Source organism: Heloderma suspectum, chromosome 4 (genome assembly GCF_057233095.1).
Source record: "Heloderma suspectum isolate Gila_16-S chromosome 4, 16-S_ref, whole genome shotgun sequence".
NCBI lineage: Eukaryota > Metazoa > Chordata > Lepidosauria > Squamata > Helodermatidae > Heloderma > Heloderma suspectum.
This window is the reverse complement of record NC_139461.1, coordinates 285,336,318-285,363,423: the sequence shown is the minus strand read 5'-3', so window position 1 is coordinate 285,363,423 and position 27,106 is coordinate 285,336,318. Positions and strand designations below refer to the sequence as shown.

Here is a 27,106-nt window from a genome sequence, read left to right as displayed (position 1 = left end):
AGTTTGCAGTATCAAAAGTCATGCTGTAATGTGTCATTTAAATTTGCTCAGGAAAGTCATGCTTATTTTACAGAAACCAAGTGTTAATGCAAATGCCATCTGAAGATGCTTTTGCTGCAGCATACAGCTTGATTTTTATTTGCAAATTGATATTTAAATACTAACATTTGACTGGAAAGCTTGATACTAAATGTACAGAAAAAAGTGTGCAGCAGACACACTGTTCTTTAAATTGAAGGTTACGTATTACTAAGAAGGCTTGCATTACACATGCTTAGTTTGATGTAAACACTTTTTCACCTCACAGAGAGTTCACTTATGCTGCCTATATTGTTTTTGCCCGACTGTCAGTCATTTCTCATTTGCATACAACAGTAAGCACTGTTTGCAACTCCCAATTCTGGAGAGTTAAAATAAGTGGCAAAGATCAAAAGGTATAGAAGTTGGCTTTTCCAAGTGCACTGGAGTTTTCCAGCAGCACACTCCACTCAAACTGCAGCCTATCATGTGACTCAGAAGTCAGGACTGAAGGTTAATGGCCCCTCCAAAGTGGCATCTGAAATGCAAGGTGCTGCAGCTGGAAGGGAAAAATCAGAGCCTTTAATGAATGCGTGGAAGCACATTATGTGCATGAATGCTCCAGATACCAGCCAAGATTTTGAAAGATCTCAAAAACCACACCAAATGGTTCTCTGGATTATTCTGTCTTGACTAAAGATCAGGATTTCTCTACTAAACATTTACACAACTGTCAGAGAAAGTGAACTGTTCAAGTTTTCAAGTTCATATTCCATAGACAAAGACAATAGAACATAAAGAAGCACACTTGCATAAGGCTGCTATCAAATGAAATGTTAACACAATTTGTCTAGCAATAGAAAACGTTTCCATGCAAACCACATTAAGGCTAGAGAGGAGGTAGCCTTGCATATAATAATGTGCAACATCCACAGGACATATTCTGCTGGGATCTTAAAGTTGTTTGTTCTTCCTGTCTAAGCACCACAATAACCAGCTTAAAACAGAGATGAAAAAGACAAAAGTGCCAGGTATGGAAGGAGGTAAGTGCACACATCGAATCATAGAACAGTAGGGCTGGAAGGGGCCTACAAGGCCATCGAGTCCAACCCCCTGCTCAATGCAGGAATCCAAGTCAGAGCATCCCTGACAGATGGCTGTCCAGCCTCGTCTTGAAGGCCTCCAGTGTGGGAGAGCCCACCACCTCCCTAGGTCATTGGTTCCATTGTCGTATTGCTCTAACAGTCAGGAAGGTTTTCCTGATGTTCAGCCAGAATCTGGCTTCCTGTAACTTGAGCCCATTATTCCGTGTCCTGCACTCTGGGATGATCAAGAAGAGATCCTGGCCTTCCTCTCTGTGACAACCTTTCAAGTACTTGAAGAGCGCTATCCTATCTCCCCTCAATCTTCTCTTCTCAAGGCGAAACATGCCCAGTTCTTTCAGTCTCTCCTCATAGGGCTTTGTTTCCAGTCCTCTGATCATCTTTGTTGCCCTCCTCTGAACCCTCTCCAGTTTGTCTGCATCCTTCTTAAAGTGTGGTGCCCAGAACTGGACACAGTACTCCAGATGAGGCCTAACCAGTGCTGAGTAGAGGGGAACTAGTACTTCCTGGGATTTGGAAGCTATGCTTCCATTAATGCAACCCAAAATAGCATTTGCCTTTTTTGCAGCCACATCACATTGTTGGCTCATATTCAGCTTGTGATCTACCACAATTCCAAGATCCTTCTCGCTTGTAGTGTTGTTGAGCCACGTATCCCCCATCTTGTAACTGTGCCACGTATCCCCCATCTTGTAACTGTAACATAGTTGTAACATAGTTGAGGATAGATGGCAGCAGAGTCAAGGAGATCAGTGGAAGACAAGGAACTGGGCAGAGTACTGCAGTCTATGGAATGGATCCAAAGAACCATACAATTAGTCTCACGAACCCAAGAGCCCACCCATCCATTCCTGGTAATCTTCTTTTGAAAACAGGGAGAGTTTCAGAAGCAGTTTGTGATATGGCATGAGGACTTGCCACTTCAAAGGAAAAAATGGAAAATAAAACCCTCAGAACATGTCCAAGGCTTTGGAGGCAGCTAAAGTTGCTCTCTGAATCCCAGCCTAAGACTCCAAGATGACAGAGCCACCTATTTCCAAGTGCATTTCAGGTACTTAAAAACATTCCTTTCCCTTCAAAAAAAGCGAAGGACAATTAATGCACAAAAATATCTTCCATAATACCCTCCTTGATCTAGTACTGCAACACTCATAACCCCACCAATAGCCAAGGCATATGGCCTACTACCTAATCACTGATTTCCAGGCTACCTATGTAATCACTGCCTGGTAAGCAAGTACATCATGCTATCTTTCTCACTCACTGTGGCAGAAACTGTCTAGATTCTAAGATTTGTCAGATTATTCAGGCAAACACCCTTTCCCCCCTAAAATCCATGCCTTCCCTTTGTTAGCTGCTGGTGACTAGGATGTGCATAGATCCTCAACTTCCTGTGTCAGGAAAATTTGTTGCACAATGTAGCCAAATGGGTTATTAGCGCACCATGTAAGGAGCCTTATTTGAACACCCTATGAATGGCACAAGCCTGGACTACCTTGCTGTACTGGATTGGCCAAAGTCAAACATGGGTTTGCTCATCCCTTTTTCCTATGAGACCACTACTAAAAGGCAGACTTGGGAATTGCAAAAGGAATAGTTGCATAAAGAGCTTTCACTGGATGTTTGGAAGCTATGGGACAAAGCTTTCTTTTTCTTCCTGCCTCTGTTCCGAGAGTACATGAACTTGACTCCATTTCAAGAATGGGATAAACTGTTATATTCCACGAACAAATAGGTTGGGACCCTATGAATAAGTTGGGTCAAATAAGATCTTGGGTCAGATGGTGTAGGACGCTTGCATTTGTATACGTTTTATACCTTTTGCCAGTTTTAGAAGTACTTTTCTAAGTAGTCTAACTTAGTGACTAGGTCTTAGTACCATGTAAACCCGGGTGAATAAAATTATAATTTTAAATAAAGCATCAATTAAAAAAGTATAAATTATATGAGTAGTATCCAAAGTTAGTCCTACAAAGAGTAATCCCATTGAAATGAATGGGTCTACTTTATGTAGGTTTAACGCTGGGTATTACCCTATGTAACCATGAGTACAGAACAACTGTAACATGAACAAAAGCATGTTAGCCCTATAATTAATCTCTGAACTGAATCAATGCCTTTATCAGATACATTAAGTTCAAGGTGGCTTTTCTATGAAAAAGAACAAATTTGATCATATTAAATATGAATATTTACATTCTACCTACCAAACACAAGCATTGCATTTTCACATGGTGAAAATAAACTGTTCTAATCTGTCCAGTAATTAGCAAGCCTTAAACATATCAGTTATGAACATTTAAGTTTGCTATTTCGTTATTTATGAAGGTTGGACTAGGCCAAACAGAATGAAGCAGAAAGGAGCAATACTGGAAGATGACAAAATAGTCTAGTGCAAAGGTTCCTATTTTCTAATACAAACTGTCATGGCTGCTGGCCATAAGAAAAATCCTATTATGGGAATATTTAAAAGAATTTTCCTCCTTAGAGAAAAAAAAGAAAAGCATGCAAAATGTATGCAGTGCAACAAAGAAGGAAGGCCTGGTTGAAAGAATGAAACAGTGTAAACAATACCTATTTAGTTCTAAATTAACATGATTTAGTGGTCCAAATTTGCACCACTGTTAGTGCAACAGGAAATATATGAAGTTCTATCAATATGAAACTTGATTTAAATCAATCCACCCCGATGTAAACTCCAATTTCCTTAAGTAAATTCAATTTTCCTTTTTAATTCTAACTCTGTGCCTTTGGGTTCACTGAGACTGAGCCCACTCATTATACATCATATCTATAGCTAACATTACAGAATTTCTGTCCCAGATAGTACTGGGGGTTGTTTGTTTTTCTTCTTATTCAGACGATGTTGATAAAATGTTCTAAGTAACTAAGTAGTGGCAGGTTTTTATAAAGGTTTGGCCTCCAGGAACCCCCTGAAAAGAACCAAGAAGTTATGTAGTAACTCTGCACAACAGGTTCAAGCCAGTGGAGCCAAGGAATATATGTGCCATTCACCTTTATAGTCAATTCCAGGGGCCAGATGCAAAAGGGGCACTAGATGCCAGTCAGAAACACCAAAACGACATTATATACAACACAGCTTTGTTTCTGTTTTCCTCTGCCTTTGAATAATGCTTGTGTTGATTACCAGTAGTAGAGGGGATTCTAAGAGATTAGTGATTCTGGCAGATCAGTGATTCTGAGAGATTGAGAGATTCTGAAAAGTGATTCTGAGAGATTCTAAGAGGCATCTGAAGAAGCCAATGCATGATGGCCTAATGGCAAGCAAAGCCTTGAACCTTTAGCAATTGAAGCATTCTGGAACACCCAGAACAATTTTGCTTTCACAGAACTTCAGACTAAGGGGACTATGCTATGTGATTTGTCAGTGACTGTACAATGAAAATCAGCTGACATAACCATACACTACTTTAAAATACATGTGCAGGAAGAATGCAAGATTTCTGGCTGCCAAGCAACCATGAACTGATGGCTAGTAATTGCTATGTGATGCCGCAATCTGGCACTATGCTATCCAGTGTGAAAATTCAGGACAAGTTCATGTATATGTACGCTGTACAACTTCAACATCAAGTGATGACTTACATGACCACAACAGTCGTAAAAGATCAATCCTTTTTCCTTTTTTGTGTCGTGTCTTTTCATTTGCAAGCCTGAGGGAAGGGACTTATCATATTATTGATCTTTGTAAGCTGCTCTGGGAGCATTTTGGGGCTTTAAATGAATAAAATAAACCAGACAGATAGCACTCATATCACCTGCTTCAAAATGCAATGCTCTTCAATGGATGTGGTTCACGCCACCAACTGGGAGCCACTGAGTGATGGGATATCAAGCGAACTGTGTGTGAAGTCAGCCCTTAGAACTCTAAAACTTCAGTTCAAAAATGAACTTTGGTTATTAGTTTCCTCCCAACACTCCACCCCAGTTTAGAGTGTTTACTGTGATGTTTCTGAGCTTCTCCGCCCACACTCACAAAGGCTAGGAACATGAAGCCAACATTTGAAGGGCTTTGACAATAATCCACACCCCACTGAAGTACACTTCAGGGTACTTCTCATGCACCCTATAGCCCTATGCTATATAACCCTTATAAGCAGCCACACATACCTGGGTTCTTTCCTTCATTACGTGATGGGCGAGCTGTAGGTTTAGGAAACCTTGTCCCTTCCAAAGCTTTGGCAGCAGCTGCATGTTGAGCTTTCTTAATACTAGTTCCTTCAGCTTCCCAGTGCTGGTCCCCAAGAGTCAGCTGCACTGTAAACACCTAGGAATTAACAGGAATAATTTATCATGTCAACCCACTGCCTGATCTTGCATGTGTGAGGTGTTCAGATACTCAGACTGACATCATAACGTGCACATGTCAACAAAAGGCACATGTATACACTACACTGGTGGCTGTTACCACTCCTAACCTATGTTTAAAATATTTGTAAAACTTTAGCAAACTTGAACCACTTCATAGTCTGCCTGGGTTCAGACAACATGCAGCAGCTTGTAGCGGGTTATTTAATTCATGATTTGCTGTGGTGCCCACAGATGCTGCATTGCATGTCTAACCCCTGGTTGGGGGTTGTCACGTCATGTGAACCCAGCAAGCGCGGGTTATGCAAGGGTTAACCCTAGAACAGGTCATGTGTTATGCGAAGGTTATTTAACCCTCACATAACCCATGGTCGCCAGGTTCACACGACACAACAAAGCCCAAGCAGGGGTTGGATATTCCAAATGGCAGCTGCATGTGCTCTGCAGCCTCACCATGGGTTCAATAAATAAAGCATGTGGGCTGTTGAGTCATGCAAACAGTATGCTTCAACAGTTATGGGGCCAATTGTCTTGTGGTGTTTTATCTCTGCCTCCTTCAATTTTTTTTCTTTAAAAATTTAACTTACTAAGCTATCAGGGGTTCAATTTACCCCTATCAAAATGAAAGGGAAAGTGAAACTACCCAACAGCCATGATAACTGGGGTCCATCTGCCCCTAGCAACTTCTCAAAATAGGGTTGCTAACTTAGCATTTTGCCTGCATCATAAATTCCACTTTTTGTGGTTATAAGTACTTCAAGACCACTGGAATAGATTCTGTTTTTGCACATTTTCCCTGTACATTCCTGTGTGTACAAAAAAACCCATTAGAAAGCACTGCAGGGTTCTGATGAAGCCCAGCAGTAAATTTTACTATAGGCAGTTAATTCTGTTCCAAGTTGTCTTTATCTTGATTCAGGAGTTAACAATCTCGTATTTTCTTTCAATATTGATTTCTTGCAACACCAGTTTCTTATTTGTAATGTTTTTGGGAGAAAATCCTGCTAAGCTATTGGGGTACATTGGACCCCATCCATTATTATTTTGGAATGTTAGGTTTCCATTTTGCTATCTCTTCTGCTTTTTACTCCAGGGTTTCCTGATAGTCCAATGAGGATTGCCTAATTAGTGGGTTGTATCTTTCCCCCAGTCACATGTCACAGGTTTGTTTGTCTCCAGCAAAACATATATACTCAGCTCTACAATGCCAGAGCCTCGCTCAGTTGCTCAGCACACAATGATCTCTATATTTGATTTTGAAATATGGTTGGTCTGGTCTTCAACAAGCTTTCAAATTTAAGAAGTTCCACTATTACAGAAAAATCTCAATACTTTCTGCATGCCTCAATAGATCACATGGAGTGTTGCATACTAGCACTTCATTTTTTATTTATTACAACATTTATATACTACCTTTGCATTTGCTCAAAGAGATTTGCAAGCAAACACAAATAAAACTAATACTTCTACAAAAACTAAGCAGCCACAGACTGCCCCCTCACACAAACCAAAAAAGGTCTTGCAGCCCTTACAAAAAGAAAACAAAGTAGCAACTGATACACTCTACTGGTAGGAGTTTCTACAGTTTCAGAACTACCACTTTAAAAGCCGTGCTCCAAGCTGTTAATGATCGCACTTGCTGTAAAGACAGCAGACAATAAAGCCTGCTGATTGGACCTCAACATGTGAGTGGGCTCACATTGGAAGAGAGTGTCCTTCATGTATGCTGATCCCAGGCTAAGCAAGGCTTTAAAAGGTTAAAAGGTTAAAATTTGGAACTGGGCACTGCAGTTATTACAATGCAGTTACTACACACAGAGCACTTCATTGGTGTTCTCATTCAACATTCACACTTATTCCCGTTCTACAGTTGGGGTTCCATACTGAGGCTAAGGCTCAATGATTTGCTTTAAGTCACCTGGACATGAGAACAAGTCCAAGTCTGCACTACCCATTGAACCATGTTAGTAGCAGCTGCTTACAACAAATTAAATTGGTCTTGTAAAAAGTTAGTTGGTGTTTGGGTTATTCTCTAACTCGTTAATCACTACTACCTAGTTTCTTGGCACCAATGGAGCTGTACACTGGAAGCTGTGAAGCCCACACATCTCTCACATATAACTTTACATACAAACCCACACACACCTTCATTCAAGATACCCTTTTACTGCAAGTGTGGAAGTTATAGAGGCAAATGTTACCTTCGAGTGAGCTGGACCCTGCTCACTCAAAAGCTTATACTCAGGCTGAATCTTGTTGAAACGGGCTAACTCATTCACAAGACACATTGGGGTTTTCTCTTTGGGGTTTGCCATGTTAGAAGGAACTGAAAAGCAAGACAAATAGCTACTTTGGTATGCGGAAATAAAATTGATCTCCCAGTTTTGCTAAAAATTCAAGAAATATTTGTCTTCACAGCAGTTCTAAGAGGAGTTTAGTACTCAAAACTGGGTGCACAGATGCTTAGATTTATAAAACTAACCAGCTTTTTACAGAAGATGCCCGACACATTCAATTTCTGTAGCTAAACCAAATGGACTTCAGAGAACTTAAGTGTCCAGAATGCAAGACAGAATTAGCCTTACAATCAACCTTTAAGATCAGTAAATAGCACTGTTGCAAGAACTGCCAAAAGGCAAGATCAAACTAATTTGTTTTGCAAAAAAATCAACTAGGCACCTACATGCTTGCTTTGATGTTTAAGACTGTGGTCCTCATATCTGACCTACACAGCATGCTCTGTTCTAATGTGAGAGCTCCTCTTCCCCCAAAGGTTCAGCTGCTTTTCAGTCATTCATATTGTTAATTTCCCATTTTATACTTTTTAAAATGATAAACTTTCAAGTCTCATGCTTTCTTCTCTCTGCTTCTAGTCTGTCATCTCCTTTAACCAGGAAACCCATTTGAGACCCTCATACCAGGTATAAAGTTTCCATTATGTTAACCACCCAAACTTCATCTTCATTTGGATGAAAACAAGAACAGAGAACCCAACATGCTTTACAGAAGCTTCAGTGTACAAACAAGGCAGCCCAACCCACAAATGACCCATGTCTTCCAGCTTTCATTATTCTGAGAGTAGAAACACATGGTGCATCGCAAACTGCGTAAGCTTTATAGCAGCTCTAATAGCACAGAGAGGTGATAATCTGTAGCCTCTGGCCAAGCAGTGAGTTGAGTATTTCCACATCTCCTCTTTCCCCAAATTCCCAAGTGGTTTTGGAAGCACAATAATGCTAGGATTGTCAAGTGGCCAGAGATGGCAGATGACCAACAGTGCCACACATATTCAATGGTTAAGCAATTCCACACTGTTCAAGTGTTAGACATAACACCACCTATGAAGACTGGGTGCATTCAAATGATCATCTAAACAATTATTCACAATTCTAATTCAGAGGGATTGCTCAAACAATAGTTTGCCAGCTTGAATGGCATAGTGGCAAGCAGCACTTTGAATAAATTGGAAGTAATGAATTAAGCACAGTGCACAAGCACAACACTTATTTATAATACTCAATTTAACTCATGATTTGGAGGATCTTCTGCATGCAGCCTCTACAGGCTTCATCGATGATAATGATGCCAAGTTGGTAATGCGCATGGTCTTTCCCCTTCTCGAACAGACTATTCTGTAAATCAGCTTAAGGATGTCACACAGGGAATATCAGCAGGGACTGGCAACTTTTCAGTGCTCTGGACACTCTAAACTGTCTTTGAAAAGTTGAGCAACAAAAGCTTCACTTGGCTTCAATGCCTGATTAGTCCCAAAGAATTAGACACATAACATAGTTAACTCAGTTGCTTATAGAACCACCCTGTGGGTCAAAATCAAGCCCCCCAAAAAGATCCTTGTTAAGCATCCATTCTTGCATCCTACTCTAAATAGATCAGAAGACACTGTACTAAAAAGCAGACATTGTCTAATAGTGAGTTTTTAATGATATAATTTATAATATTTTATAAATACTTAGCAACTAGTTTTAATCTTGTTTTGCTCAAATGTTCCATTCAAAACATTTCTTAAAAACAACTATATTTATAGAAACAACTTCATTTTGCGAGCAGAAAATGTACAGTAATATTATATAATAATATTAGGACTTGGTATTTTCTCTTAAGATATGACACCAACATTTTGAAATTATGTTTTGTGTTAGACATGATCCAAACATACCAAAGCAATTTTCAAGCTTACCTGCAGCTACACTGGTAGATGTAACAGATGCAGAGGGTAAAGCAGAGTTTTGAATAGGTCTACCTGCATTTTCAGAGGGCAAAGAACTAGTGGGAGAAGGAATACTCAAAGGCTGTGCAAGAGATTGGTTCTTGTTTAGTATTTGGCTGCTAGAAAGAGTAGCAGACGGATTCTGGATCTGAACTTGAGACATGTTGACTTCCATCCAAAGCAAACCACGGCAGGTAAACTTGGCTTTGAATGCAGGTTATTTCCGTACAAGTGCTTGAATTTCTACCTTAAATGTAAAGAAAAGGGATGTAAGTATTTGTCAATTGCTTTCCCCCCGATTTCTGATCAAATATGCAACTGAGATGCCACCACCACCTCTCAGCAACATGCCCCCACATTTTATGTTTTGCTCTTGTCTACAGTGGAGCGCACATAAGGAGACTATAATTTCTACTTGCTTATGAATTGCCCATTCTCTTTGGACAAATCAGTAAACCCATTTACAATACCTGTACTGATATTAAACCATTGATGCCTGTAACGAATATAGGTGTTTTTAGATTGAGACTCCATTTCCATTGCTGCCTTACAGAATTATGTTTGTACTACTCAAACAGGTAAGCATTAACAATGTCTTTCAGAGGGCTTACTGCTCATAGCAAGTATCCTTCATGCCACGTTTGACTTAACAAGGAATGCTTCTTTCACTTTTGTATTAACTTTCCTGAAATGAGGGTAAACCTAGCTTTTCCTAAAGCTATTCAGTATTAAGTATGACTGGCATAGCTATTATAGTTTCCACGATAATCTTTTTTTGCAAAGAAAACAGTGAGGCAAACCAAGATAGCTAGTTGTAGGTTGCTTTCAGAGCTAAACTAAGAATGGCTACTATTCCAAGTACCTTATGTGCTTCCAATCTTGTCTGCTCCAAAACAAGGCATGGAGTTCTATGGGAGCTGCAGGCCAAAACAACTGGGGGGCCACAAATTGCCCACAATGATGTAAGAGATAGTATTCACAGGAAAGAATAGGCTAAGTGCATGTGAATGGGATAGCCCTACACATTTATAGCGCTCTTACCTTTATAAAAATAGGAAAGCCCCTGCATAAAATTAGTATTTTGTGCACTCAAGTGTATGAATACTCCCAATATTAGATATGACAGAGATACAACTGCACATTAAACTGTAAAAAATGGTAGTCATTTTAAGAACATACAATTATGAGTTCTCAGAAGTGACAGCAAATATTCTTTGTTCAGTTAGAATCCGCATGTGAAAAGTGGAGACATGACACCCCTACGAAAAGTGGCATTTAAAGCCAAATACTTTCAAGACTATCCAAAAGTATTGTTGGCCTTCTGGCCAAATGCTCAAAGTACTCTAAAAGTGCAATCCTACGCATGTTTAGACAGAAAAAGGTTCCACAGTTCCCAGCATTCCCCAGCCTATTATTCTTCACCAGTTACATCTGTGCCAAATTTCCCACTGATGCACATTAAAGTTCTACAGCAATACAAGGAAATCAGACCAAGTCAGACAGAAGAACAAGTTTTGCGAATTTTGACAAGTTATCTCACACACTCACAAGCACTGAACTGTTTAGTGGACATCAAAGAATAGCAGTTCAATGTTTTCCCAGCTGAAAAATTAGTAAAAATGGTGTGACAAATTCAGTTCCAGGACCAGTGTCTGAGCCTTATCTTCCCACTTTACTATCATGCAAATTCGCCTCAAGCAACACAGACCAAAATGCTCTGATATTCTGACAACTTTACAGCTTTCATTGCCACAGTAGCCAATATTATGCTTGTAAATGGAGCTATCAAAGGCAGATTTTCATTACTCAGTGTTTTCTTTTATTAATTCTCTAGAGAGCAAAGAGGTTTATAGCTTAGTATTATTAAAACTACATTAACATGGCACTACATTAACATGGCTACAATAAGGATTCCATGGATTTCCAACTCCACATTAAAGCTCCATGGAAATTACAAGGGCCTGGTAAATGTTCAGAAACCCAAGCCCTGCACAGCTCCAAAATGATCAGTTTTAAATCATGGATGGCTATCTGCAATAGGGTTGAAGATGTTTAGGGCAGGAACCATAGCTCTGTGATAGAAAGGCAGGAGTATTGGGGTTGTGTCCAATGTCAGTCCTATTGAAATGAATGGGACTTAAGTTAGACCAACATTGGAAACAATCCTTGATGTTTATGGAACAGTGGCAGCATGGCCATATTGCACCACACATTAGCCTTATTGCAAATACAGGCCTCAGTGGTAAAGCACATGCTTCATGTGCAGAAGGTCCCAGGTTCAATCTCGGGCATCTCTAGCTAAAAGGATCAGGTAGCAAATGATCTCTGCCAGAGACCCTGGAGAGCCACTGCCAGTCAAAGTAGGCAACACTGGGCTAGATGGACAAAGAGTTTGACCTGGTATAAGACAAATTCCTATTTCATTTCATTTATATTTCTATACCACCCCATAGCAGAAGCTCTCTGGGTGGTTCCTATGCTCCTACATTTCCAAGAAAGGGACTCAGCTGCTTCTCCTCTACATATCTGATGCCAGAGAAAAGAAACACACAGACACACATTACCCAGGCCTTTAAAATTTGAGACATTTTCCTCCCAAGTAACATTATGAAGGTTCAGAGGTAGGGCAGAAAGAGCTACACTAACTATGTCACAGAAGACTGGGGAGACCACTGCCAAAAAGACAAAGAGTCACAAGGTAACTCTTGCCTGATTCCCAACAGGAATCTTCATATAAAGTCAATTTCTAACTCACAAATGGAAGAAAATGACCACCAAGGAGTAGCAAGGCTTCTACCCCTACCCCACCCCAGTTTTCAAACAAAAAAAATTGTAGCAATGTTTTCTGGTGGGTTTTTTGTTTTTGTTTTTTGCTGTTACCTAAAGTTCTCTCCAGAAAGCCATGCAATTCTTAATCTCAAATAATGAGAATATCATCGTTTCTATTTTAAGATGGAGTATATCCACAAATACGTAGCAACTACTACTTGCAGAAACGATAACAAAACTGAAGCCAGACACATAAACTATCACTGAGCAAACCAGTTCTTTTTATCATAGAATCATAGAATCATAGAATAGTAGGGTTGGAAGGGGCCTACAAGGCCATCGAGTCCAACCCCCTGCTCAATGCAGGAATCCAAGTCAGAGCATCCCTGACAAATGGCTGTCCAGCCTCGTCTTAAAGGCCTCCAGTGTGGGAGAGCCCACCACCTCCCCAGGTAATTGGTTCCATTGCCGTATTGCTCTGACACTCAGGAAGTTTTTCCTGATGTTCAGCCGGAATCTGGCTTCCTGTAACTTGAGCCCATTATTCCGTATCCTGCATTCTGGGATGATCAAGAAGAGATCCTGGCCTTCTTCTCTGTGACAACCTTTCAAGTACTTGAAGAGTGCTATCATATCTCCCCTCAGTCTTCTCTTCTCAAGGCTAAACATGCCCAGTTCTTTCAGTCTCTCTTCATAGGGCTTTGTTTCCAGTCCCCTGATCATCTTTGTTGCCCTCCTTTGAACCCTCTCCAGCTTGTCTGCATCCTTCTTAAAGTGTGGTGCCCAGAACTGGACACAGTACTCCAGATGAGGCCTAACCAGTGCTGAGTAGAGGGCAACTAGTACTTCCCGGGATTTGGAAGCGATGCTTCTATTAATGCAGCCCAAAATAGCATTTGCCTTTTTTGCAGCCACATCACATTGTTGGCTCATATTCAGCTTGTGATCGACGACAATTCCAAGATCCTTCTCGCTCGTAGTGTGGTTGAGCCACGTATCCCCCATCTTGTAACTGTGCATTTGGTTTCTTTTTCCTAGGTGCAGAACTTGGCATTTGTCCCTATTAAATGCCATTCTGTTGTTTTCTGCCCAGCATTCCAGTCTATCCAGATCACTTTGAATTTTGTTTCTGTCTTCCAAAGTATTAGCTATCCCTCCCAATTTTGTGTCATCTGCAAATTTGATCAGCATTCCCTGCACCTCCTCCTCCAAGTCATTCATAAAAATGTTGAAGAGCACTGGGCCCAGGACTGAGCCCTGCGGTACCCCACTCGTTACCTCTCCCCAGCTTGAGAAGGTCCCATTGATAAGCACTCTTTGAGTCCGATTCTGTAGCCAACTGTGGATCCACATGATCGTTGTTTCATCTAGCCCACTTCGAGCAAGTTTGCTCATCAGGATATCATGGGGCACTTTGTCGAAAGCTTTGCTGAAGTCGAGGTATATGATGTCTACAGCATTCCCACGGTCTACAAGGGAGGTGACCTGATCAAAAAATGAGATCAGATTTGTCTGGCAGGACTTGTTTTTGACAAATCCATGTTGGCTTCGAGTAATCACGGCATTGATGTCAAGGTGCTTCCAGATGGATTGCTTTATGATCTGCTCCAGAATTTTCCCAGGGATTGATGTCAGACTGACTGGTCTGTAGTTCCCAGGTTCCTCCTTTTTACCCTTTTTGAAGATAGGGACAACGTTAGCCCTCCTCCAGTCATCTGGCACTTCCCCGGTCCTCCATGATTTCTCAAAGAGAATAGACAGCGGTTCTGAGAGTTCTTCTGCCAGTTCCTTTATTACTCTAGGATGCAGTTCATCTGGCCCTGGAGATTTGAACTCATTCAAAGTAATGAGGTGTTCCTTGACCATATGCCTGTCGATCTCAAGCTGCAATCACAGCAACTATATGCGCTAGCTGAATGGCCCAACAGAAGGCCTTTTCTATAAAATGACTGTGCATGCACACTTCTCCCCACACTCCATCATATTGCCCTTTTCAGAAAACCTGCATACTTCCCATTATCTTGACATGTAATTGATATTTTGCTTCCCAAAAGCTGTTTAGAATGAGTCATTACAACATTAAGAGCACTGAGTCACCTGGATATAGGCAAAAGACAAAAAACTGGTTCTCTGCTGAATGTAGACTTCAGTTTCAATGTGCACAACCCCTAAAGATCTCTTAAGGTCAGCACACCCAGAGTCATGCCCATCATTTGCAGGAATATTACCTCAATATTTGGACTTTTTAAATATAGAAAGTCCATTTAACACTGATTTATTTGTATATTTCAAGTCTATGAATATTAGTTAATATTCTTCCACTTCTAAACATTATTCTGATTTATGCTAGATGAAAGTATCAAGGAATTCTGGAGGAGTGTCTACAGAATATAATTAGACTTCAAAGAAATGAACAGAGCAGCGTAAGTTCTCTACAGCTTTCTTACCCACTGTCCCCAATACTTAAGGTAGACTAGTCCTTGTCCTAGTCATTTCCATTCAGGTTAAAAATCTCTAAACATGGAATATTGTTGAAGCAACAGATTCAATGATGCTACTGACAACAATGGGTTGAGAGAGAAGAAAGTAGTCCTGGGAAAGCAGGATGATTAAGGATTGGGGAAGCAGAGTAGGAACAGCATCCAGGACATGGAAAAACTAAAATGTAGGACACCCCAGTCAGGTTGCTGACAAGCAGGTAGGAAGACAGAAAGCAGGGACTTGAGAGAAAGACAGACATAAGGGCGCATAAGAACTAACAAATAAGTGGCCATGTACAAAGAGGGCTGTGGAGGAATTTAAGGACAGGAAAAGCTGTTTCCATGGAGGGGATAGATGGTAGCTTTGGAGACTACAGAACACGGAATACTAAAGGACCAAAGTTGGGCAAAGATAGAGTTGGTTGTACATTGATTTGAGCCAGCAAGCAAAATTGTTGGCTCTGAGACTTCAGTCCCTTTTGACTGTTAAAAGACAAGGATTTGATCCTTAGAGTAAAATAGAAACAGTACAGATGTATCTCAGGAAGCTGCAGAACTCCCATATACTTATGTCCATGACTAAAATTTTCTTAGTGTTTTCCACTTTAAAATAGCTACCTGTGATAAAAAGCTGTTGAACTGTATACCCAATACAAGCTTCCTATACCTTTAGGTGATCCAGAGATAGTGTACTTTTGGCTTTAGTTCCAAGGGGATTATTTATATGTTGGAGATTGCCTATAACAGAAGGGAAAAAGCACAGTTAAAAGACGTTACCACAGTATCTTAGTACTCCACAATGATCTACTCATTACAATCAACACTGTCAGGAGCAATGGAAAAATTCTCATTGGGTGAAACTGTCCATCATGTATGCTTTGAAAGACTAAGAAAATGCTTACTTTTCAGAAGTGTTAGCTGCAAATAAACCACTGTAGTCCCAAAAATGCTGATTTGAAGTATTTTACTATTCCACACATTTTTGAGATGGTTAACTGACAATATTTGATACCTGATCCTCAGAGCTAGCAAGCTGTTTGTCCGGAAGGGAGAGAACAGGGAGTCTTGTTTCCATATTTCCAAAACAAGCCATGTAAGTACACTTGAACTATGTTTTATTTTGGCAGCTGTGCCTTTTCAACTGTAGCTTGGTACTACCTATTAACAAGTCTCTGTCCCCAGTCCTGCACAAGTCAGCATTTGTACATACACGTAAACTCATGCACACTAATCTGAAGCTTGCACTGGTCTTCCACATGCCTGATGCTTGGAAGGAGCCGCATAACGATCATAAAATGCATGTCTTTCCCCTCTGACATTTAGAGCAGGAAGGTCCTGCCCTGACCTAGGATTTCACAGCACTCCCACAGGGCTGTGTGGGACTGAGAACTAATGTGTTCCACTTCCTTATGTATTCAAGTCCAACTGAAATGAGATACTAGGAATATAAAAGAAACTTACCTGTGCACGATGATAAGCGATCAGCATCATGTGTAAGAATGGGCACTTAAGCATGTAGCATTATCACACCAGCACAGTCTGCAACTGGGGTGTGGATTCCTCGTGAATTGACATACTACACATGCAGGGGCTGACAATCCAGTTTAAGTGTGGTGACAACCACACATAAACCTACATAGCTAAGTTTACACACCTAGTATCACTTAAATCAGGGCTGAGGGCATTTCAGAGAAAAGCTCTTACCATTACTATGAAAATTCCTGTACTTTTTTTTAATATAAAAAGGTGCATTCATGAAGAACATAGCCAGATAAATATACATTAATAATTTACAAACCAGTGCTTTACCCTGATCAAATGTAGCTATTGCAGTATTTTGCTGTGCTTAGTTGATCATTTTTCACCGATTTGATAAAATACTTGATTTTATACTTGATGCTACAATAGCTTTAGGGTCTATGAGTTTTTACTCTTGTGCATATACTGAGCCTTTAACTTTCTAAGCTTATAACTGATTAGCTAATCCATTGGTTGGTGAAGCTGAATATGCTTACCTTTACTACATATTTCGTAAGATACCAGCCTAGCAAGTTGTATAAGGAACTATATACATCCTCATGATAAACTGCCCTTCGCCTGAACTTAGTTGTGACAAACCTAGTTCCTTGCACAATGGCAGCAAGTGGATTGCAGACACCTGATGACCATGAAGAATATACTTGGGCAACAACCTTCTAAATGGAATCCATGCTATTCATATTACATTGGGTAATATGTCACTCTACCAACTCTCCCTTTCCTCCCCCTCTCCTACACAGTCTTTTTGTGAATGGAGGAAGCAAACTAAGGACAGGAGTACCATTTCTGCTCTATGTTCTATTATTAGTGGAACTGAATGTAAGGAACATCACCCAAGCAAAACCTGATTTCATCACACTGATATGCAGCACTGGAAATATTAGAAACATTAGGCATGCAACTTATCCCTCCCACCAGAAATTCATACTAATGCAATATGTTGAGATAGATAAGGAGTTTTACAGAACAGCAGCAGCAAGGCCAAGTTGCATCACACAATAAAGCATGAACAGACATTACAAAGACAGAGTAACTGATGGCTAGAACATTTCAGAAGTAAAGTACAGACACCAGGAAAGAGAGATGAAGTGTGCTGAGAAATGATTTGATCGCACACCGCTCAGTTTTCAAGGAACATAAATGTTTCCAACTTCAGTTTTAAAGGAACACAAACATTCGTAACTCTACTTTAGAAAATAAAACTCTGCATACAAAAGCTGGTTGCAGAGCACTGAGGCATCATTAGGCCAAACGCCTGATCCTTACCTTCAACCATTTCATGTATGCAGGTTATGACATGGGAGGAGCACACACACAGACTACCATAAAAACTTAAGGACATAAGAAGAGCCATGCTGGATCAGACCAAGGGTCCATCTAGTTCAACATTCTGTTCACACAGTGGCTGACCCGGAAACCACAAGCAGGACACAAGTGCAACAGTGCCCTCCTGCCCATGTTCCTCAGTAACTGGCATACACAGGCATATTACCTCTGATACTGGAGATAGCAAAGGATCCAACAGAGGCACAGTTCTTCTGTGATGCCTGTGGCCAATTAATTCTCTCCTTCTTGTAGCCCTCCTATGATTTTATCAAGCTTTAATCTGTCCCATCATCTTTGAAAGCAGCACACTCCACTTAAATTGACAGAATTGAAGAACCAGCCCCACCTCCTCAATCACTTTAAATATCTTGTTTGTTAATATAAATGAGCTGGCTGAATGCATCAAGCCCTTCGTTCTTTAATGGGGAGGGGTGACGACCTGAGTGAGGGAGAGAATCCTGAGGCACATGGAAATCCACCCCCCACACCCAGCCAAAGGTTGACATTGCAGCTGGTGATATTTCCAAAGAAGAGAGACAGAACTCTGGCATTTGTCAGTGGTGGTTGGGGGATAGTAGTGAATATAATGAAGCTCAAGGGAAAGCATGATAGAGAACCCTCCTGCCCTCCTGCACCTTTTGCAGCTGATTATTAGCATAGCAACCACTACCTCTCCTCTGCTTTGAAAAGATTTTGGGTTGTATCCAGCAATGTCTTTCTGCCATTGGAATAGACACTGCTGGTGGACTGAATTCATCCTCCTCCTGTAGATCCCAACATTCCACCACCCCACCCACATCCCACCACCCCACCACCTCTGGAGGACTAGGGGATCCTCTGGAGCAGATCTGGGGAGAGTTCAGGGGAAGGAGGGGGATGGAAATTCCTACTGCATGAACTCGTCCACTTGTGTCCTGTTGGATTTATCCCTCCCTACCCTACATGGAGATTTACTGTTCTCACATGCAGTAGCACAAGAATGAAGAATGTGTAGCCCTCCAGATGTTGTTGGTCTGCAATGCTCATCATCCCTCATCATTAGCTATGGGAGTTGCAGTCCATCATCATCTGGAGGGCCACATATTCCCCATCCCTGCTGTAGTGGATAAAACACACACACACGTGAAGACACCTGTTACACAGATGTGCTCACCTGCATGATAAATGCTGGGTTGGGACAGCAGGAGGAACAACTTTAAAATGAGGAGTCAAGTTAAAAATGTACCTGTCTTAAATAGGCAATTCGATCACAACTATCATTCTTGTCAGGACAGCATGACCTGTTAGATATTGCACTTGGTCCACTGCTTCCAATAAATGTTGAATGAACTTTTACAGAGAAGTCTCTACAACTTCAGCAGATGATTACAATATTAATATTATCACTAAAATTTTACATTTTAAATCTCTTACAACTCAAGATAAGGTAGTATTTCAAGACTTTAAACAGGCAACAATTATGTTCAAGCAAGGTAACACAAGGCAAGACTACAGACACAGAGGATGTTTCACTATAGCTTGCAGGTGGCCTATATATCCATCTTGGTTGCGGCCAGATTGTTTGGTGTTTCCCAGCTTTTGTGCAGTTTTTTCCCCATTTTAAAAGGTTGAAATGCCTTTCCTAAGTCTTAGTTACTGACCTGGTTCTCACATATGACAACCTATACAGTGAGACTGTTTGCATGCAGTGACAACACATCCATTTAAAAATCTGGGCATGATGCCTACAGCATACCCATCTCTTCCGCTTTAGCGTACAGTCCAAAATTGGCTACCTTGCAGGCTGTGCAGCGAGACATGTGACCACTTGGTTGTTTAGGGACTAAATGGTAAAATCAAACAAACAGCCACTCTATATGCCAGTAATACAGTGCTGCAAAGGCATTTGGGATACAGAAAGGAAGTGGGCAAAGGGGGGCAGGAACCAAACAACCAAGCAACAAGTGGTTTGCACAGTCGTCTGACAGTCAAGTTGTTGATTAACTCTGGGTAAGGTAACAACCCCTGGGTTAATTAAACCATGGGTTGTCGTTACACGTGAACCAGGTCACTGGCAGTAAGACCAATGGGGGGGGGGGGTTGGTCTTTTGGCCCTAGTTGCTGCTGGAATGTAATCCATGACAGCTTCTCTTAAATGAAATTTGGCCCTTGGGCTGAAAGCTCTGTGCCTCTGCTTTAAATATTGGGCTTAACAAAGCCTATTAAAAACCCATGCTGTTGTATATCTTTCACCAACCACGAAGTGAATCGTCTACAATACTCTGAAATAAGATGCTATAAAATTATCAGTGATAGCTTAAATGCTTCATTTCCCAACTGCCTGAACAATTAACCTTTACATGTCCAGGGACACAGGACAATTATGTTTGTCATAAGTCACATACAATTATAGCAAATAACTTAAAAATAGAAAAAGCAACCGTAGCTGTGGAACAATAGTTAGGAAAAGAACTAAATAGACATTCCATTAGATGGTGTTCCATAATACACTACATAATTATCTGACTACACTGTAAACCAAAAATGGTTTGCATCTTGCCTAATTATTAACAAGTTGTTTATGGGTCAAGTTCAGTCTTACTCCAGGAAAAAAAACATCTAGATCATTTAATGCAAAAGGAAGGGCACATGGAAAGGCTTATAAGATTCTCAACACTGCAGATTGAAAAATAAGTGCTCTGCAAAATCAGGAACAATGCGTCAACTCCCTAACATGGTAAAAGCAAGTAAAGATACTGCTGCCCATGTTACACTTGACTAGAAATGAGAGGCAGAACCCATGCCTTCCTCAGGTTGGTTGGCTTGTTTATGAGAGTAGTCTAAAAAATTTGCTTTGCAGCTGCAGGTTCCTTTTTGCACTACACCTGCTCTCAACATTTAGCATACTAGGGCTGAGTTGCATGGGCTGAGCTGTGGGGAGTTGGTGGATGATGAACATCCCAATCATACAGTAGGTGGTATGCTTCTTAGAATGCTCTCAGTGTTACTGCTCTACTACTAACAAGGACTGAATTTTGTGATGGTGAGGCAAGAACTCTGCCTTCCCCTAACACTTGATGCAAATACGCTTCATTCAACTAAAATCATTATTTACAATGTAACTGCCATTTAAGCCATATAATTAAAAAAAAAAACATTAACCAAAAAACAGAACCCCCCATGTAGAATATGAACAGTCACTAGGTTGGCCTCTTAAAAAAAAAAAAAGCATTGCAATGAGCACTTTCCGAAACACACTGCAAGCTATTTAAAACTAATAAGAACTTTTTTTAAAGCATTAGATATCCTATTCATCTGAGACTTGTCCAGCCCTAACCTAATTGTCACACATTTTGTCACTTACCACTGATACAGCAACATGTATATTACTGGCACTTTTATTTCTATTATGTACAACAGAGACAAAGGTCAAAAATAACTCCCAAGATTGGGATTTTCACATCTAATGCACATCATCTGATCTGAACGTTTTCATAAGGGATCTACCAACAGTTTTTAGGGCTCATCTATTCCTGACACAACTAATCTAGAGCTGAATCCTCTGGTGGCTATAGAACAGTACTGTTCCTCAAAACCCCAAGGATACTACTGCAGGAACTCTAACATCACTAACTACAGTTCTAAGTATTATACTTTATTAAGTTTCATAAGATTGCTAAGTACTGGGCAGAACAGTTCATGGCTAGAGGTTTGTAATATGACATAGCAAGGGGAAAGAATAGGGGTGAGAAGAGAGGACAAAGATAGGGAAGAATTAACTGATAACAAGCATTGCTACATAGATTAGGGTTAAAGTAGCACAGGAACAGATTTGCTAAATTTAAGTTATGCAACATCATTTAGCATACTGGTCTTCAGCAAGAGGTCCACAGCCTAAACCCAATATAGTGGTGCTGCTGCAGGTATGACCTATTTCTCTCCTACACAACTTTTTAAACAGACCTAGGAAGAGAAAGGGGGGCGAGAAGAGAACAAGGCAAACTTATGGTAAGCATTAAATGGGTCTCATGTTACAGGCCAGACTTAAATATGTGTTCTGAAAAGGTTGAGTATCAATGATACAGAGGAAAGAAGTTGGCTTGGGGAATAGATGGGCTCGACATTGTGAGAACTGAGAACATTTCCACTGAAGTCCATAAGAATGAAAGACACAAACATCAATGTGCATTTTGAGGTAAGTGTGAAATAACTGTACTGTAGTATAGCTTATTCAAAGTCAACTGCATCCCCACAGTAACAGTACCAAACATGCACATTTGGCCTTTTATTTCTTGTAGCTACACTTTAACATGGTTTTTCTTATCTCCTCCACATACAGGAGAAGTATAGGAAATTTCCATAGTACCTTATAGACAACAGTAATTTGTTGCTAATAAAAAATATGGTTGACAGTTTTATGGCCAAGCTAACTAGAACCCTAACTAGCTAACTATCCTGCAGTTAGGACAATGTTTTATTCAGAGACTGTGGGTTAGCTTCAAAGTTCCCCCACAGAAGGAGAGGAGAGATGGGGAAATTAGCTCTGCCCATCCCCTGCTGTGGAAAGATTTCCTACACTGGACATAAGACACTGAGTGGTTCAAAAATAAACGTCTGCAGTATCTTATAAACTGACTGTTCATTATCTACAGGCAACTTCATCAGATGCATATTCACAAAAATGTGCGGCACAATACATCTGCCAAGTCTTTGAGGTGCTTCATGTTTCTGTTGCAAAAGATGAAGGACACAACCCTCTAAACTCGGAGGCCTACATGCATCTAGTACAGATCTGGAGGCGCGGTAGAGGCAATGTTGCCTCTGCTGCTCCTCTCTCTTGGCATTTTAGCTAGACTGGTCTAGCTGGGGCAGATAGGAGGGGAAGGGAAGGAGGCTGGAGAGGCTTTGGGATAGTTTGTATCCTGGCCTCTCCAGTCCCCTCCCTTGCCAGAACACCCTCTCCAAGGTTGCTTTTGTGACCTTGGAAAGGCAGCCGGCTTGTTTCTCTCTGCACCAGCTGCAAGGGGGAAGGAAGAGCAGGCTCCCAGCTCCAAGGCTGGAGCACTGCCACTGACCTCAGATCCAGAAATCCAAAGTATCCTATGGCCCCCCAGATGCTGCCTAGGGGCCACAGGATTGCTGCCTATTACGGGTACCCTTCTAGGAAGTGCAGTGAATGAAGTTCATCAGTGCTCTTGCTCAATTCCCAATGATTTCAGCAGGACTTCTGCCCAAGGATTTCCTGATAGACTGCATACTGTGGTTGTAAGAAATGGAAACACAACAAAATCCATATATGCTACACTGTCCCTGTCTCTCTAGCCTCCATGTTTAATGGTAGAAAGTACACAAACACTTTGAAATGGAAAGAGTTAGGTATGCCAAATACTAGGGTATCAGGGTAAGTATATTTGAAAAGACGTTGCCAATTCCAACATTGATGGCTGATAGTGATGGGACCTGCAGCAATGCTTTTGTTGCTGGTGCCATATTTTTATTTTTTATCAGTATTTGATCATGGAAATATATCCTGTACTTTAAGGCCTCCCAACTGCCCACCATGCTATAAAACTAAGTGCTTTCTTAACAAGGAGAATTATTACTCAAGTCAACTCAGGCCACATCTGCAATACCATAAATATGAAGTAGGGCAGATGCAAAACAGCTGGTGGGTTGTGATGCCCTAAGATGGGTCACATTGGCAGTATCACCAATTTTTAAAATAAAACAGAAAGAAGGGGGGGAGAACAAGGGAAACACAAACCAACATATACGGAAAGAATATTGAAGCAAGCCCTATATTTTAGACTGGACTTAAAAGTTGGGTCCTGGATTTCAGGGGGTTGAAGAATGACTGCTTTAAACTGTTGTAAATAGAATTAATATGGTTAGGAACACACATTCTATTTATCTGTGCTGTCACAAGTTTGGTGCTGTGGATCATCCCATGTCATACTATTCATGTAAAAGGAAATGTTCATGATGAGAAAGTGTGTTGCTGCCTTATTCCATCATACTCACTATAGGAGTATCCTACAGACATGGCTTCAATTTATTTCTACCATGGCTCTATCTAGAACAGTGTAGTTTCCTTATAGCTTTGCCAAAGAGCAGAAAAACAAGTATGAACATTCTTTATATACTCTTTGTAATTCAGTCATCCATGCGTACACCTGTGAACTATCAATGTTAGCTAATGGTTTGCAAATAGATTCACACACTGGTTGCATTCACATGCAAGAATAAGAATCCTGGCTTATTGTAAACAATCTATACAGGTTACATATTAAGCGGCACTCAGTACATCTTTACAAAACTTTATCATGTCACAAGAGTTTAAATACAGTTAAACTGCTTCCCCCACTTCTTTTTATGAAAACAAAGTTGATGTTTGTCTTCATAAAAGACAAACCAATCCAATGTACATTTACTCATAAAACCCACCCAGTTCAATGGAACAAAACCCCAGTAAGTGTGTTTAGGATTGCAGCTTTAATCTGACAAAGGCAGCCATCAGATAATAACATCTGCTAACATATAACATGGAATAAGGTCCAGTACAGTGAAGTCCAACTGTAATGTTAAATGTGCTGTTGCAATGTTTAAACACCTGCTACCAAAGACAGGTGTTTTCTATTTTAAAAAACTAGTTGCACCTAAGAGTGCAAGATCTAGAGCCCATGGCAGTAAAGTAGGTATTTGGGGGTTTAAAAGTGTTAATGTGTAACAGCCAAGATGTTAACAAATAAATGCACTTTGAGGGTGCAATCTTATGTATGTTTAGACAGCAAAAAGTCCTAGAACTCCCAGCATTCCCCAGCCAGCATGGCTGGCTGAGGAATGCTGAGAGTTGTAGGACTTTTCGCTGTCTAAACATGCATAGGATTGCACCCTAAGTGGCACTTTAAAATGCTGTGCCACTTAAGACAAACATACTGATGGTTTAATTATAGCAACTACCATATTGGTCTCTTGACCACCAGTTAGTCCACACAAGATCTCGTCAGATCTGTGCTATGTAAATGCCAACATCTGTGACTTCTTAGTTTGAGAACACTTCATTGAAAAAAGTTTTGTCATTACTTTCCCAGTGATGACAAAATGCTCAAAAATAATATAAAGCAAAAGTTTCAAGTATCCCATTAGCAGAGGAGCTTTATTATTCCCCATGAAAACCAAGTTCTCTCCTCTATAAGCATTGGATCTATACTAACTGAAGTCTCACTTGATTTCAATGGGTCTACTCAAAGCATGACTAAGTCTGAATCCAGATTTAGATCCCTCGGTTGTCAAAACTGAAGCAACAGATGCACATACAAAAGTATTTCAGTTTCAAAAGCAGTTCAGGTTCCACACTGAAGAGGAGGAAAAACTTAAACACATCAAAAGCTTACTTACATTGCTAAAGTTAAATGACATGAGACCAATTAGGTTTGCGGGCATGTATAGTGGAAAAAAAATTAAGCCATTAGAGCCATTAAGCCATTCATTACTTCCATTAGGAGCTGAAAGCATTATGTTTGTAACTAAAAACACAAAAGCCCTCTTTCCAACAAAGTGAAACTTGACAACATTATTCCAAGGCTGTCCTGGAGAAAGCACATCTTGAGTAGAAGGCTAAAGGAGATCAAGTGTGATCCAGTAGATAGCACAGAATCCAAGTCCAAATCTTCACTCCAACATATCCTTATTTTCTTGATCAATGAAAGTGAGAAAACCCGTGTCCTGAAACTATTAAATTACCGACTGAAGTCAGAGCTATATTCGCACCTGCCTAGTACAGGTATTATGAGAACATCAGGAAATGTGGCAAAGACCTGTACGTATTAAGAACACACTGCACACATCATCAGTAACTAGCGTAAGTAGGTTGGCCAGTACCAACCGATTAGGAGAGGCAGGCGAGGAGTTTTAGAGCAGACATGTAAAAACACATTTCATACGGATAATGTGGGGTAAACTATAACAGCTCCTTTCCTCTTCCCCACCCCCTATATAATTCTGTGTGCCAAGAAGGTGGTAATACAACACTAGGAACAGCAGAACAGCCCCGCTGGATCAGACCGAAGGGCCTATCCAGTCCCTCGTGGGGTTTTCCACTGTGGTCAGCTAGAAAGCCCCCATATAGAGCCATGAGGAGGGAGCCGGGACAGAAAGAGCCGGCTAATCCGGCGCGGAAAATGCGCGAGGAGCGCCCCCACCCCCACGCGCGTGAAGAGCGAAGGGGCAGCGAGGCCGGGAGGCTTAACCCTTTCCCTCTACCGCGGAGGGGCGGGGAGGCCTGTCAGCCCCGCGCCCCCACCTGCTAGCGGCCAATCAGCGCCGCCGCAAGAGCCACGGCCGCCCCCTCAGAGCCGCCAGGGCTCCTCTCCCCGGAGCCGAGCTTGGCCGCCCCGCTAGGCCCCAGCCTAAGCGCAGGCCCGGCCGAGGCCTCACCACTCCCACAGCCCAGCCCCGCCGCGAGTCCGCCTTCGGGGAGGGGGAGCGCCCCTTCCCTCCCTCCCTCCCTCCCTCCCTCCCTCCGGCGCCCCTCACCTGGTGGTCGTCTGGGCTGCGGCTCCCGGGCCGGCTCGTGTTGGCGGGCAGGCTATCGGGCGGCTCAGTCCATTGGCAGCTCCCAGGAAAGGGGGGTCCGGGGAAGGGGGGGAGGCGAGCGAGTCGCGGCGGCGGCAGACACAGGGCAAACACTAAAGAGAATGAGCGGGGCCAGCTCCGGCCGGGAAGGAAGTGACGGCATCACGCGAGGAGGGCGGAGCGAAGCGGGCCCTTTGCGGCTATTTATAGCGCCGCCCAGCACAGCACGGGCCGGCTTTTCCGGAGCGGCGCTTGGCGCGCCTCCCGCCCGGAGGACTACCACTCCCAGCATGCTCCCAGGCAGTCCTTGAGCCACCGGCGTGGTTCAATCCCCTACCGGAGTGTATATATTTAAAAAAAAGACTACGTTTCCCAGCATGCTGCGCGTCCCCCCCCTCGAGGAAGTGACGGCTCTCTCAGGCTTCCTCGCCTGCTCCACGTCTTCTGCCACGCGCCTCCCAGAGTCCTACAACTCCCAGCGTGCACTGCTGCGCTCTTACCCGCGGAAGGAGGACGGCCCGCACGCCATGCGGAAAGCTGTTATTGCTGGTGGGGCAGGAGCAGTGGGGGCTGGTTGCTGCGATGCTGCGGGGGGTAGAGCGGGGCTCCCACTGGATATTTATTTATTTATTTATTTCAGTTCTATACCGCCCAATAGCCGAAGCTCTCTGGGCGGTTCACAAAAATTAAATCCAAGCAACACGCGATAAAACAATTTAAAATATACAGCACATTAAAACCACAATATAGGATAGGAGGGT

At 41.7% G+C, this 27,106-nt stretch overlaps 1 protein-coding gene across 18 annotated transcripts in view; it reads right to left on the bottom strand.

The window, feature by feature from the left end:
- Positions 1 to 26,469, bottom strand: part of STAU1 (staufen double-stranded RNA binding protein 1) — a 53,430-nt gene extending 26,961 nt beyond the window's left edge. For 6 of the 18 annotated variants that reach the window (XM_084854092.1, XM_084854090.1, XM_084854094.1 and 3 more), the window contains exons 1-5: positions 26,307 to 26,469; positions 15,546 to 15,665; positions 9,649 to 9,925; positions 7,652 to 7,776; positions 5,253 to 5,409 (exon numbers count right to left, since the gene is read on the bottom strand). In XM_084854092.1, coding sequence (XP_084710218.1) covers positions 5,253 to 5,409; positions 7,652 to 7,776; positions 9,649 to 9,853 — 487 coding nt within the window. In that variant the 5' untranslated portion in view covers positions 9,854 to 9,925; positions 15,546 to 15,665; positions 26,307 to 26,469. Of the gene's footprint in view, positions 1 to 5,252; positions 5,410 to 7,651; positions 7,777 to 9,648; positions 9,929 to 15,545; positions 15,666 to 26,306 lie in introns of those variants that run through there. The other 12 variants (XM_084854085.1, XM_084854088.1, XM_084854093.1 and 9 more) reach the window with 3 other exon arrangements.
- Between the last annotated feature and the right edge of the window lie 637 nt (positions 26,470 to 27,106).